Below are 15,638 nucleotides of genomic sequence, written 5' to 3'. Positions count from 1 at the left end.
GCTTCTTAATCCTCTACCCGTATCTTGCCCCTCCCCACTTCCCTCTCCCCACTGCTAACCACTAGTTTGTTCTTTATGAGTCTGTTTATGTTTTGTCATATTCATTTATTATTTTTTAGATTCCACATATAAATGATATCATATAGTATTTGACTTTCTCTGTCTGACTTATTTCACTAAGCATAATATCCTCTAGGTTCATCCATATTGCAAATGGCAGGATTTCCTTTTTATGGCTGAGTAGTATTCCTGTGTGTGTGTGTGTGTGTGTGTGTGTGTGTGTGTGTGTGTGTGCGCGCGCGCCACATCATCTTTTTCCATTCATCTGTTAATGGGCACTTAGGTTACTTCCAAATCTTGGCTATTGTAAGTAATGCTGCTATGAACATTGGGATGTATGTATCTTTTCGAATAAGTGTTTTCATTTTCTTTGGACATATAACCAGGAGTGCTCTTGCTGAATCCTAGAGAAATATTCCTTGGTGTTAAAATGTTACTGTTTAAGTTGCAGAGCTTGTGAGGAGAGACCAGTTCTAGTTCTACCTTAATCACTCAGTATACCTTTCTTCCTTCCTTCCCTCCAATTAGCAAACAGTTATTAAGCATTTTACTAGTTGTCAAGCACTATGCTAGATACTGGTGATACAAAGGTGGATTGGATTTGGTCCCTGCCCTTGAGTTTACAGTTTAATGGGGAAATGAGTCTCCTGTTTAGGAACTTGCAGCACACTTCATTTTCAGGGTGAGAATATTCTTACTGCTTTTCAAAATCCTTCCATCTAACAGATAAAGAGCACATTCAAGGCATAAGAAACTTCTTTGAGCTTGAAACATTCTTCCTCTTGTCTCTAGACCATCAGACATTCTTTCTCCTGTGACTTTCAAAGTGTTTTGGTGATTAACACATGAAGAACTGATAATACTTTTTTCCTTCTGATTCTCTAGACCTGAATGTTTTAAAAAATATTCTTTAAAAAATAACTCAACATTTGCAAGTATGATATATGTTATGAAAAGTGTGGGCATTGGAGCTCTCTGTGGAACAGAAATAATAATGCCTACTTTGCAGGATAGTTATGCGAGATAGATGAGAATACATAATTCATATGTGGAAGTACACTTAGAAGCTGCTCAATAATTATTATACTTTCTTATCACTTTGCCAAGGTCTGCAAACACTAAGTCAGTGTGTGGAGGTAAGCTGAAGTTAGGGATATGGAGCTAAATGGATAAACACTAATTCTAAAGAGATAGCAAAGAGTTTACTATTCACTGATGGAAATTAATTGGTTCAGAGATGTTGACCGTATTTATTTAATTAAGTGATGACACTTAATTAAATTATAGCAATCTGTCAGTGTTTTCCGTCTTGGGTAGTTGTATTATGTACTTGTAGAATTCTTAGCTCATGACTGTATGAAAATAGGTATTTAGATAATGCTTTTTAATGATTATGAACCAGTTATATAGATTGAATCATACCTACCCCTAAATGGAATGTTGCATGCTGGGCTTTGAATTTACTACAATTTTTTTTTTTTTAATCTTCCTAGAATGGAGCTGGTTTATCAAAATCCAAAGGAAGCCGAATTGGATTTGATGGCACACAGTGGGTATGTATGATAATCAAGAACTTCCTCAACTGCCATGTTCATTTAGTTCATTCATTTATATACTTAATAAGTATTTGTTGAATGATGACAATGATAATAGCTAGCTTTGTGAAAACAGGTAGCAGGTGATAGAAAGGAAGAGGCAGACCCTGTGCCAAGTACTTTACATGCAGTATCTCATTTAGTCCTTGTGCAAACTTTAAGAAGTCAGTACATATGTTTATCCTCAGTTCACGTAGAAAGATTATGGTTGGTTGGCTAATAAGTGGCTGAGTCCAGATTCTAACTGCTTGCCTCCAAAATCCTCATTCACTGAGATGTGGTGCTTCCCCAAGTGAATAAATATGTGAATCAGAATTGAACCAAGAATAAAGGTAAATAGGAGTACCTATTTACCTAGTAAATTTACCTAGTAAATAGGAGTTTAGGAGTAAAAATCTATTCAACATGTTTTCTTTTTTTTTGGCTGTGCCGCAGGGCTTATGGGATCTTAGTTCCCCAACCAGGTATCGAACCCAGGTCCCCCAGCAGTGGAAGCACAGAGTCCTAACCACTGGACCACCAGGGAATCCCATGTTTTCTTTTTAAGATAAGGAAAATTAGCAATATGTACAATAAATCCCTGTTTCATAGCCTGTACATTTATACAATTTATAAAATATATTTTCTTTTTTCTAATCAAATTTAGAATGAAAAACAATGCTAAAAAATTACATTTATCCTGTTAGCATACATATTGGATATGACTAGTTATTTCTTGTGGATACACTTCAATCTTTGGTTTCTCTTTAACCAGAGACATGAGAGGCTTTAGATTAGAAGTGAGTTTTCAAATCACCAAGCAGCTATAAAGTAGTGATAATTTTAGGTCATTGCTGATACCAGTTGGATTTGAACTATGTTTAAAAAGTAAAGTCTGAGATATCCTATATCAGACTCCTCAATTATCAGGTCTAGAAGTATCAATGTAAACTTTTAATTTATTAAAAGTAGCAGTTCTGCTTTGTGAACTTAGGGTAGTCTGAGGGGAAAGGGAAGCCCTATCTCTTTCATTCAGGAATGACCCTTGAGGTGGGAGAAAATAACAGATTGTTTTAAAAGGGTTGACTTCCAAGATGAATGAGCAAAAAATTACAGAGCAGCTTACTACATTCTCTTTGTTAATTACATTGCATGTAATTTTTGCAATGTATTTGCAAAGTCATAGGGAAGGGAGAAGTAGTACTAAAATACTTCTGTTCTAATATTTTAGAAGGAACGAAAAAGTGAAATGTCATCAATAGATGTGATACTGAACCCTGATAAAATCCTAGAATGAGTTATTAAACAGATAATTTGAGGGGCTTAGAAGAGAAAATATGATGATTATTAGGAACTAGGTGTTCACTAAGAACATGTCCTGCCAAGCCCTTGTAGAAGAATGGACTCTTACAGTCTCATTGTATCCTTTTCTCAACAAGACGTTTTTCTTTCCTGTAAACAAAATGAATTACTGAAGGTCAGATGATAATAGTCATGTTGATTAAGAATTAATTGGATTTAGAGTCAATTGGACATCTATGTCCAGGGAACCTTGATGATTGCATTGATAACAACCTGGAAGGCATATTTAGAAGGTGAGTTGTAGAATCTCTCCTTGACCCTGCCCTAATCTATATTTATATTAATAATCATAATGAAGCTGTGTGTTCATCAAGTTGAAAGAGATTCATTCAACAAACACCAAGTTGAAAGAGATTCATTCAACAGACATTTATTAAGCACCTTATATGTACTAGTATCTGTCATCTCATCATCTTCCTTCCTCTTTTATTCTCCTAGTGTAAAGCACAGAAAGTAATAGCCATGAAAGAAAAAAATTTTGATAAATTAGGCTCTCAAAATTTAAAACTTCTGCTCATCAAAAGCCACCATTAAGAAAATGAATAGCTAATGCCACAGATTACAAAATATTTGCAAAACATGTATCTGATGAAAGATTGGTATCAAGGATAAATGAAGAACTGCAATTCAGTAATAGACTTTTTTGTTCATAATCTTTATCAAATTCAACAAGTGTTGTATTCCTGATTTGCTAAGAGGTTTTAATCATAAATAGATATTGAATTTTGTCAAATTTTTTTTGTGTTGAAATTATCATAGAGTTTTTCCCCTTTACTCTGTTGATATGGTGAATTTTATTGATTGATTTTCAAATGCTGCCTTTCATTCCTGGGATAAACCCTACTTGGTCATGATATTTCCTTTTTTTTCTTTTTTTGGTCCTTTTTTTAAAAACTACAGGAATTGATTTTTTAGTATCTTGTTAAGTATTATTGCATCTGTGTTCATGAGGGATGGTGGTATATAATTTTCTTTTTTTGTAATGTCTTTGTCAGGTTTTGCTATTAGGATTACACTGGCCTCATAAAATGAGTTTGGAAGGATTTCCTCCTGCTCAGTTTTCTGAAAGAGTTTTTGTACACTGGTATTATTTCTCTTAAAGCTTTGATAGAATTCACCAGTGAACCATCTGAGTCTAGAGTTTTTTCTTGTTGTTTTGATGGCAGGTTTTTTTTTTTAATACATAACAAATTCAATTCTGTTAATAGTTATAGGGCAAGTCAGATTTCCTGTTTCATCTTGTGGTAGTTTTCTTAATCATGTTTTTGAAGAAATTTGTCCATTTCATCTGTTATTGAATTTGGGGGCATAATTGTTTATTCTAACTTTTTACTTAGTTGGCTTTCCCACTAAGAGATGATAAACTCTTCTAGAATAGAGATTATTATATTCTTGGTATTTGCATAATACTCTACAGTAAAAACAAAGGATAAGAGACTGATTCCTGCCTTTATCTCATTTTTTAAATTTTTATAATTCTTGATACTCTATTTATTTATCTTGTATATGTTTTTTAAGTTTCCTCAGATTTTGTAAATAAAAATTTATCCTTAATTCCCTGAAACATCTTTTTTTGATGGCATACGTCCCTTTGAAATCATTATTGCTTTCACTAAAGTAGGCTTTTAAGCAATAATGTATTTCAGTTATTCTATTTAACTTGACTACACTTAGGTATTATTTACTCCTAAGTGTGATTGTTGTTTCAATTCTAATTTTGAAATTTATTTTTTCCAGTAGGGTGTTCTGTTTACCGCTCAACAGAATTATATTTTTAAATATTACAGTATTATTAGGAAATCAAACTGTAGATAGGAATGGTCAGGCAGGCGATGTATTTTAGTTTGTCTTTTGACTGGCAAGGTTATTAAGCAGTATTTCAAATATGAAGAAAAGTGGCACATACAACTGATTTTTGGTTTCAGAAAGGTTGACATGACTGATTTTTGAAAACTGAAAAGGCTGGTATTTCCTGTCCCACTTTTGCTTGAAAAGATTTAGCTACTACCAAGGGAATAATTTGTAAGCCCAAAGTGCTCATTTCAGATACTACTTCCTCTATGAAGATTTTGTTATCCTTTTGATGTACAGTTAATTAGTAGCTATTGTTCTGTACTTTATAATAGGTTGCATATATTTCTACTATAGCATATTTTACGTTGTATTGTAAATATTTGTTCGTCTTCCTCAGTAGACTGTGTACTTCTTGAGAACAGGGACAATGTATTATTTATTTGTGGGTTTTATTTTTTTAGCAAACTAATAAGCATGCAATCTACTGAGTAAGCAGTCTAGATATCCTTATAAAATTAATGAATAAAAATTTAATAAGATAAATTATTATATTGGTTTAGAAGAACTAAGGGGATTCTTTTCCTCTCAAACAGCGCACAGTTAAAAAATTTATTATGCTAACATCCAGTCAAAATGTACCTGTGTTCCTTATTGATCCTTTGATTCTGGAATTGATTAATAAAAACTTTGAACAAGTCAAGAATGCTTCTCATGGCTCCGCTTCAGAATGCAAGTTTTTCTGTGTTCCAAGAGACTTTACTGCATTTGCACTACAGTATCACCTATGGAAGAATGAGGTAAGATGATTTGCTTTCAGATAATGGAGTGTCTTTTACAAAACAGTATGGGATTAAACCAATTTAAACTGTAAAACATTTTAAAATTTTCATAAAGACTTTTATAGATTGTATCAGGAATACTTTAAGCAATAAGTAACAAAACACAATAGTGGCTTAAGCAAATAAGGGACTTATTTTTCTGATATAACAAGAGGTTAAAATGTTGGTGGCTGTTGGTATTAGTGGAGCTGTCCACTGAAGTCAGCATGTGCATCACTGAAATTCTTCCTGCATTTCTCTCATCCTCACAAGGTAGCTGTTGTAGCGCCAGGGTGTCATAGTGACACTATCTATCTTTTTTTTTTTTAATTACTAATACTGGTGTTTATTATCACCACAAACAAGATGAGAGTACCATTTTTTTGTACCTTTTTAAAAACTGACTTTTTTCAGCCATTGCATGAAGAGCCATCTTTTATGTCAAGTTATATACATGAATAGGCCAACTGTGTCTCATCCAAACTTTGTCCAAAATTTGGATATCTAATCATTCTTTTTTTAAAATTTCTTATTAGTCATCAGTGTTATACACGTCAGTGTATACATGTCAATCCCAATCACCCAATTCATCACACCACACCCACACCACCCCGCCGCTTTCCCCACTTGGTGTCCATACGTTTGTTCTCTACATCTGTGTCTCAATTTCTGCCCTGCAAACTGGTTCATCTGTACTGTTTCTCTAGGTTCCACATATATGTGTTAATATACGATATTTGTTTTTCTTTTTCTGACTTACTTCACTTTATATGACAGTCTCTAGATCCATCCACGTCTCAACAAATGACCCAATTTCGTTCCTTTTTATGGCTGAGTAATATTCCATTGTATATATGTACCACATCTTCTTTATCCATTCGTCTGTCGATGGGCATTTAGGTTGCTTCCATGACCTGGCTATTGTAAATAGTGCTGCAAGGAACATTGGCGTGCATGTATCTTTTGAATTATGGTTTTCTCTGGGTATAGGCCCAGTAGTGGGATTGCTGGATCATATGGTAATTCTATTTTTAGTTTTATAAGGAACCTCCATACTGTTCTCCATAGTGTCTGTATTAATTTACATTCTCACCAACTGTGCAAGAGGGTTCCCTTTTCTCCACACCTCCTCCAGCATTTGTTGTTTGTAGATTTTCTGATAATGCCCATTCTAACTGGTGTGAGGTGATAGCTCATTGTAGTTTTGATTTGCATTTCTCTAATAATTAGTGATGTTGAGCATCTTTTCATGTGCTCCTTGGCCATCTGTATGTCTTCTTTGGAGAAATGTCTATTTAGGTCTTCTGCCCATTTTTGGATTGGGTTTTTTTTTTTTTTTTACTATTGAGCTGCATGAGCTGTTTTTGTATTTTGGAGATTAATCCTTTGTCCGTTGATTTGTTTGCAAATATCTGAGCCCCATTCTGAGGGCTGTCCTTTCGTCTTCTTTATGGTTTCCTTTGCTGTGCAAAAGCTTTGAAGTTTGATTAGGTCCCATTTGTTTATTTTTGTTTTTATTTCCATTACTCTAGGAGGTGGATCAAAAAAGATCTTGCTGTGATTTATGTCAAAGAATGTTCTTCCTGTGTTTTCCTCTAAGAGTTTTATAGTGTCTGGCCCTACATTTAGGTCTCTAATCCATTTTGAGTTTATTTTTGTGTATGATGTTAGGGAGTGTTCTAATTTCATTCTTTTACATGTAGCTGTCCAGTTTTCCCAGCACCACTTATTGAAGGACTGTCTTTTCTGCATTGTATATCCTTGCCTCCTTTATCATAGATTACTTGACCATAGGTGCGTGGGTTTATCTCTGGGCTTTCTATCTTGTTCCATTAATCTGTGTTTCTTTTTTTGTGCCAGTACCATATTGTCTTGATGACTGTAGCTTTATAGTATAGTCTGAGGTCAGGGAGTCTGATTCCTCCAGCTCCTTTTTTTTCCCTCAAGACTGCTTTGGCTATTCGGGGTCTTTTGTGTCTCCATACAAATTTTAAGATCTTTTGTTCTAGTTCCGTAAAAAATGCCATTGGTAATTTGATAGGGATTGCATTGAATCTGTAGTTGCTTTGGGTAGTATAGTCATTTTCACAATATTGATTCTTCCAATCCAAGAACATGGTCTATCTCTCCGTCTGTTGGTATCATCTTTAATTTGTTTCATCAGTGTCTTATAGTTGTCTGCATACAGGTCTTTTGTCTCCCTAGGTAGGTGTATTCCTAGGTATTTTATTCTTTTTGTTGCAGTGGTAAACGGGAGTGTTTCCTTAATTTCTCTTTCAGATTTTTCATCATTAGTGTATAGGAATGCAACAGATTTCTGTGCATTAATTTTGTAACCTGCAGCTTTACCAAATTCATTGATTAGCTCTAGTAGTTTTCTGGTGGCATCTTTAGGATTCTCTATGTATAGTCTCATGTCATCTGCAAACAGTGACAGTTTTACTTGTTCATTTCCAATTTGTATTCCTTTTATTTCTTTTTCTTCTCTGATTGCTGTGGCTAGAACTTCCAGAACTATGTTGAATAATAATGGTGAGAGTGGACATCCTTGTCTTGTTCCTGATCTTAGAGGAAATGGTTTCAGTTTTTCACCATTGAGAATGATGTTGGCTGTGGGTTTGTCATATATGGCCTTTATTATGTTGAGGTAGGTTCCCTCTGTGCCCACTTTCTGGAGAGTTTTTATCATAAATGGGTGTTGAATTTTGTCAAAAGCTTTTCCTGCATCTATTGAGATGATCGTGTGGTTTTTATTCTTCAGTTTGTTAATATGGTGTATCACATTGATTGATTTGTGTATATTGAAGAATCCTTGCATCCCTTGGATAAACTCCACTTGATCATGGTGTATGATCCTTTTAATGTGCTGTTGGATTCTGTTTGCTAGTATTTTGTTGAGGATTTTTGCATGTATATTCATCAGTGATATTGGTCTGTAACTTTCTTTTTTTGTAGTATCTTTGTCTAATTTGGTATCAGGGTAATGGTGGCCTCATAGAATGAGTTTGGGGGTGTTCCTTCCTCTGCAATTTTTTGGAAGAGTTTGAGAAGAATGCGTGTTAGCTCTTCTCTAAATGTTTGATAGAATTCACCTGTGAAGCCGTCTGGTCCTGGACTTTTGTTTTTTGGAAGATTTTTAATCACAGTTTCAATTTCATTGCTTGTGATTTGTCTGTTCATATTTTCTACTTCTTCTTGGTTCAGTCTTGGAAGGTTATACCTTTCTAAGAATTTGTCCATTTCTTCCAGGTTGTCCATTTTATTGGCATAGAGTTGCCTATAGTAGTCTCTTAGGGTGCTTTGTATTTCTGCGGTGTCTGTTGTAACTTCTCCTTTTTCATTTCTAATTTTATTGATTTGAGTCCTCTCCCTCTTTTTCTTGATGAGTCTGGCTAATGGTTTATCAATTTTGTTTGTCTTCTCAAAGAACCAGCTTTTAGTTTTATTGATCTTTGCTGTTGTTTTCTTTATTTCTATTTCATTTATTTCTGCTCTGATCTTTATGATTTCTTTCCTTCTGCTAACTTTGGGTTTTGTTTGTTCTTCTTTCTCTAGTTCCTTTAGGAGTAAGGTTAGATTGTTTATTTGAGATTTTTCTTGTTTCTTGTTTCTTATAGCTTGTATAGCTATAAACTTCCCTTTTAGAACTGCTTTTGCTGCATCCCATAGGTTTTGGATCGTTGTGTGTTCATTGTCATTTGTCTCTAGGTATTTTTTGATTTCCTCTTTGATTTCTTCAGTGATCTCTTGGTTATTTAGTAACGTATTGTTTAGCCTCCATGTGTTTGTGTTTTTTATGTTTTTTTCCCTGTAATTCATTTCTAATTTCATAGCGTTGTGGTCAGAAAAGACACTTGATATGATTTCAATTTTCTTAAAGTTACTGAGGCTTGATTTGTGACCCAAGATGTGATCTATCCTGGAGAATGTTCTGTGCACACTTGAGAAGAAAGTGTAATCTGCTGTTTTTGGATGGAATGTCCTATAAATATCAATTAAATCTGTCTGGTCTGTTGTGTCATAAAGCTTCTGTTTCCTTATTTATTTTCATTTTGGATGATCTGTCCATTGGTGTAAGTGTGGTGTTAAAGTCCCCCACTATTATTGTGTTACTGTCGATTTCCTCTTGTATAGCTGTTAGCAGTTGCCTTATGTATTGAGGTGCTCCTATGTTGGGTGCATATATATTTATAATTGTTATATCTTCTTCTTGGAGTGATCTCCTGGTCGTTATGTAGTGTCCTTCCTTGTCTCTTATAACATTCTTTATTTTAAAGCCTATTTTATCTGACATGAGTATTGCTACTCCAGCTTTCTTTTGATTTCCATTTGCATGGAATATCTTTTTCCATCCCCTCACTTTCAGTCTGAATGTGTCCCTAGGTCTTAAGTGGGTCTCTTGTAGAGAGCATATATATGGGTCTTGTTTTCATATCCATGTAGCAGGCCTGTGTCTTTTGGTTGGAGCATTTAATCCATTCACGTTTAGGGTAATTATCGATATGTATGTTACTATGACCATTTTCTTAATTGTTTTGGGTTTGTTTTTGTAGGTCCTTTTCTTCTCTTGTGTTTCCCACTCAGAGCAGTTCCTTTAGCATTTGTTGTAGAGCTGGTTTGGTGGTGCTGAATTCTCTTAGCTTTTGCTTGTCTCTAAAGCTTTTGATTTCTCCATTGAACCTGAATGAGATCCTTTCCAGATAGAGTAATCTTGGTTGTAGTTTCTTCCCTTTCATCACTTTAAGTATGTCATGCCACTCCCCTCTGGCTTGTAGAGTTTCTGCTGAGAAATCAGCTGTTAACCTTATGGGAGTTCCCTTGTATGTTATTTGTCATTTTTCCCTTGCTGCTTTTTTTTTTGTGGTACGCGGGCCTCTCACTTTTGTGGCCTCTCCCGCTGCGGAGCACAGGCTCTGGACGCGCAGGCCTAGTGGCCATGGCTCACAGGCCCAGCCGCTCCGCGGCATGTGGGATCTTCCCAGACTGGGGTACGAACCCGTGTCCCCTGCATCAGCAGGCGGACTCTCAACCACTGTGTCACTACAGAAGCCCTCCCTTGCTGATTTTAATAATTTTTCTTTGTCTTTAATTTTTGCCAATTTGATTACTGTGTGTCTTGGCGTGTTTCTCCTTGGGTTTATCCTGTATGGGACTCTCTGCGCTTCCTGGACTTGGGTGGCTATTTCCTTTCCCATGTTAGGGAAGTTTTCGACTATAATCTCTTCAAATATTTTCTCTGGTCCTTTCTCTCTCTCTTCTCCTTCTGGCACCCCTATAATGTGAATGTTGTTGCGTTTAATGTTGTCCCAGAGGTCTCTTATGCTGTCTTCATTTCTTTTCATTCTTTTTTCTTCGTTCTGTTCCGCAGCAGTGAATTCCACCATTCTGTCTTCCAGGTCACTTATCCGTTCTTCTGCCTCAGTTATTCTGCTATTGATTCCTTCTAGTGTAGTTTTCATTTCAGTTATTGTACTGTTCATCTCTGTATGTTTGTTCTTTAATTCTTCTAGCTCTTTGTTAACATTTCTTGCATCTTCTCGATCTTTGCCTCCATTCTTTTTCCGAGGTCATGGATCATCTTCACTATCATTATTCAGAATTGTTTTTCTGGAAGGTTGCCTATCTCCACTTCATTTAGTTGTTTTTCTGGAGTTTTATCTTGTTCCTTCTTCGGGTACATAGCCCTCTGCCTTTTCATCTTGTCTATCTTTCTGTGAATGTGGTTTTTGTTCCATGGGCTTCAGGATTGTCACAATCTATCTTTTGATGGAAAATTTTTCTCAGGAGCTTCTGGTAAACTGCTTATAGCTCACTGTCTAGAACTATATTCATATGTCTCCGTGTTGTGAAGGTGGCTAAAAAAACAGGTATTTAGCATTTTCATCAGTGTAGGCAGGCAGGTAGGAAGGGATTTGGTGTTGAATTTTCGGTATCTGCCACATAAGGTATACATGAGGGTAGTATTCCTCGTCTATAGCACTATTCTTGACAGTTTGTAAGTGCATAAGACTTGTTTGATACTCGATTGGAGTGCTTCTTAGGTGTATCCAAAAATTCAAACTTATATTTTCATCCTTTTTAAATGGTTACAAAGCAAAGGTTAGATAGTAGTCAAAAAAAAAAAAAAAAGGTCTCAACCAAACATGTCAAAAATTTGCTTACTCCTTTATTTGGAATACCTCTGACTTTTCAGTTTCACTGTTTTTCATTCTGAGGAGTTATTCAAATAAGAGTAAGAAAATTAGCATCAGATTAAATGAGCTCAACTGTTTAGTCAGCCACCCATGATAGATGTGCACTAGCTCTGCAGTGGGTCTGTTTTAGTTGTGTTGACCCCTGATAGGTGGGGCTTATGTTCCAGGGTGACGGTATGGTCTGGCAGAGCACTATAAGCTGCATGTTTCCTTGATTGCCCAGACTCTTAGACAAGGTCTCAAGAGAGTGAGTTTTGACTTTTTTCTCCCTATGGTTCTTCCCAGGCAGTGATGCAGGTGATGAAACAGATAATATGTTTATATAACATGATGTTTGTTTGCTTGTTTTTTTGTTTTTGTTTTTTTCTGTGGTACGCGGGCCTCTCACTGTTGTGGCCTCTCCCATTGCGGAGCACAGGCTCCGGATGTGCAGGCTCAGCGGCCATGGCTCACAGGCCTAGCCGCTGTGCGGCATGTGGGATCTTCCCGGACCAGGGCACGAACCCGTGTCCCCTGCATCAGCAGGCGGACTCTCAACCACTGTGCCACCAGGGATGCTTGTTTTTTCGTTCCTCCCAATTTTATATTGATATTTTGAAAATATTTAAGCTTATGGAAAAGTTAGGACATGGCATTTTAATCAAAAGAATACTAGTACTAGGTTTAAAAAGTCAGATAGTAAGGCAAAGCTCATAATGAAAAAGATCAGTATCTGACTCTTCTCTCCTCCCCACCCCTTATTCCCACTCTTAGAGCCAACCACCTTCAACTCTCTCTACCTTGTTTATCTTCTCCTTTATAAATGAAATGTTTATGCTTCTATTTTTAAAATATTTCATATTTAGATTATGAATTATGAGAATTTAGCTGTCATATCTATTTTGTCTCATGTAGACACACACACACACACACACACACACACACACTCTTCTCCCATTACCATGACTGTATCATATTTTGTAGTTAAATCAATAGTCAGTGTTTATCTTACTATGAATATATAGATAATCACATGAATGCTACCTAGTTTACTCTGAATATTTTCCTTTTCTTATATGACTCTCTTTCTCTTTTTTTGTTTGCTAGTTTTCTATATATTTATCAATAATCCATGTATGAACTCTGCAGCAGAAACATAAAACTCTCAGTAGGATCAAATACATCAGATCATTTCTCAGTTCCTTTTTTTTTTTTCTGGAGACATCCCTCCTAGATCTCGTGGTCTTTCTGCCCTAATACAGTCTGATCTGCTCTGCAGATACTGTTGTATAACTCCTCTTCACAACATTTTAGGAATTCTCTTTGGAGAAAGGTTGAATGGGAGGTTGAAACCTTGCATATCTGAAGATGTTTCTTCTTACCTGCACTTTTGATTTCTAATTTGCTTCTGCTGTGTAACAGTTGTCCCCAAATTTAGTGGCTTAAACAACAACCATTTATGTAGGTTATGATTCTGTGACTTAGCAATTTGCATAGGATTCAGCTGCGCAGTTCTTCTGGTCTCAGCCAAGTTCACTTATACAGCTGCCAGTCAGCTAGGCAGCTCTGCTTCTTCAGGATGGCTGGCTGTCAGATGAGGCAGTGGAGGTGCCTGGGCCATGTGTCTTTCATTATCTAGGTTAGTCTAGGCTAGTCAGAGAAAGCAAAAGCATGCAAGGTCTCTTTACATTGTTAAAATATGAAGAGTTCTTATCCATGAACATGAAATATATCTCCTTTAATTTAGGTGTCCTTTGGTGTTCTTTAATAGAGTATATTTTTCTTACAGATTTTGTGCATCTTTGTAAGATTTATTTCTTGCTACTTTATAGTTTTGTGTGCATGGGGGGGTGTTAATGTAGATACTTTTCCTCTTCTTTTGCCAATTCATTATTATGGGTGAATTAGAATGCTGTTGTCTTTTGTGTTTTGATCTTGTTTTCCAGCAACTGTACTGAACTCTGAACTCTATAGGTAAACTCCAATAGTTTCTCTCTCTTCCCTCAATCCCCTACCTCCTTTTCCTCCTTCTCTTTCATTTTCTCCCTCTTTGAGTGTAGGTCATTGTATTCTCTGCACAAAAAGAAAATTTGGTCTCTTCCTTTCCAACTCTTATGCCTAATTTCTTTTTCTTGTCTTATTGGTTTAGGTAAGACCCCCAGGATAATGTTGAATAAAAGTGTCTTTCTTTCTGAACTTATTACTTGGATGTTGGACTTCCAAAGTTTCATTTTCTTATCTTTGCTCTGTGATTTTTTTTCATCTCTTTTGTTAACTGTTCTACTTTTAAACAAAATCTTTAACAATGCCATTGATTTTTTTCATATTTTGCTTAAAATTTAATATCTTTATTTTCTAAAAGCTCTGTGTACTCTGTTTCTTATAGTAGCATTCTTATTTTATGAGTGCAGTTTTGTCTTTTTCCCTCTTCAGATTTTAAACGTTTGTTGTTTTTCTTTTTTTAACTTTTTTTTTAATAAATAAATTTATTTATTTATTTATTTTTGGCTGCGTTGAGTCTTTGTCACTGCATGCGGACTCTCTCTAGTTGCATCAAGAGGGGGCCAACTCTTCGTTGCAGTGTGCAGGCTTCTCATTGTGGTGGCTTCTTGTTGTGGAGAACAGGCTCTAGGTGCGTGGGCTTCAGTAGTTGTGGCACACGGGCTCAGTAGTTGTGGCATGCGGGCCCTTAGAGCGCAGGCTCAGTGGTTGTGGTGCACGGGCTTCGTTGCTCCATGGCATGTGGGATCTTCCCGGACCAGGGCTCGAACCCGTGTCCCTTGCATTGGCAGGCGGATTTTCAACCACTGCGCCACCAGGGAAGCCCCAAGGTTTGGTGTTTTTAAAAGAAACTCTTTTGCTTTCTACCGCATTTTGTTTTTGAAATTCCCTTCTTTGTGGGTGTTTGGGTTTTGGTATGGTTATTTTATTTTGTCTGTTTTTCATGATACAGGTTTTCTATAGTGTTCATTGATCTTTGTTCATATTTAAGAATGAGGCACTGAATACCAATTGGAAGCTTTTTTTTCTGGTTAGGCCTCATTAACTGGTGGACTTCACTATAGGGTAATAAGAGTATGCCAGCTTTTTCACTGCAAAGACTCCTAAATGTCAGTATTTGTAGGTCATTCCTATTGGACTGTTTGAGTTCCTCATAGAAAAAGCCTACAAAGCTTATAAACCTTTTTTACAACAAGTATTTTATCATTCCTTTATTTTACCAAAACGAAGTCTATAGAAATTATAACTTACCTACATACATAATCTCCCAAATCCTGTAATGTCTCAACTATAGTATAAAGTAGAAATGAAAGGAAATGTATATTTCAGTGTGTAAATGCCCAGGCATGACTACACTGGAAGACATAAGGAAGTAATTCAGATGCTTGCACTTATCCTACTTATTTAGTAGGACCACTGAATGTGATAACTTCCATTATAGACTCTATTATGAATGATATTGTTTTTAGTAATATAGTTTTCCAAAACAGTAAACAAGTTTCCAACAGCAGAAAAGTAAAATTGTCTCTCCTTTAACATGGCGATTGTATTCCTTGGAAATGGAGGCTCACATAATTACAAATATGTTTTTCACTACGTGACTATCTGATAGAACATTTGAAATTATGCAGGACACAGGATAGATTTCCATATTTTGGATTTTAGGATGTCTCGTGTACCTGGCCTAGACCTCTAAATGCCAGTTGTGTCCTCAATCATTATGATAACTGAAAATATCTCCACGAATTTCTAAAATGTCTCTTGGTTACAGTACCACTTGCCTTGAGAACCAGTACTTTAGAAGAAAGAGAATATGCCATAATTGACAAAACCAGAAAGACCAGAGTCAGAAGCAA

General features: G+C 35.9%; 1 protein-coding gene across 6 annotated transcripts in view; it reads left to right on the top strand.

Annotated features, from left to right (window-relative positions):
- FKTN (fukutin) overlaps positions 1–15,638 on the top strand; it is a 102,664-nt gene that overhangs the window by 22,398 nt on the left and 64,628 nt on the right. For all 6 annotated transcript variants that reach the window (XR_011377528.1, XM_070045707.1, XM_060300671.1 and 3 more), the window contains exons 3-4: positions 1,554–1,613; positions 5,384–5,587. Coding sequence is in view for 5 of the 6 variants with exons in the window: in XM_070045707.1 (XP_069901808.1) it covers positions 1,554–1,613; positions 5,384–5,587 (264 nt within the window). In the remaining variant the exon portion in view is untranslated. The remainder of the gene's footprint in view (positions 1–1,553; positions 1,614–5,383; positions 5,588–15,638) is intronic.

Source organism: Globicephala melas, chromosome 6 (genome assembly GCF_963455315.2).
Source record: "Globicephala melas chromosome 6, mGloMel1.2, whole genome shotgun sequence".
Taxonomy (NCBI): Eukaryota; Metazoa; Chordata; class Mammalia; order Artiodactyla; family Delphinidae; genus Globicephala; species Globicephala melas.
This window is presented reverse-complemented; position numbering and strand designations above follow the sequence as displayed.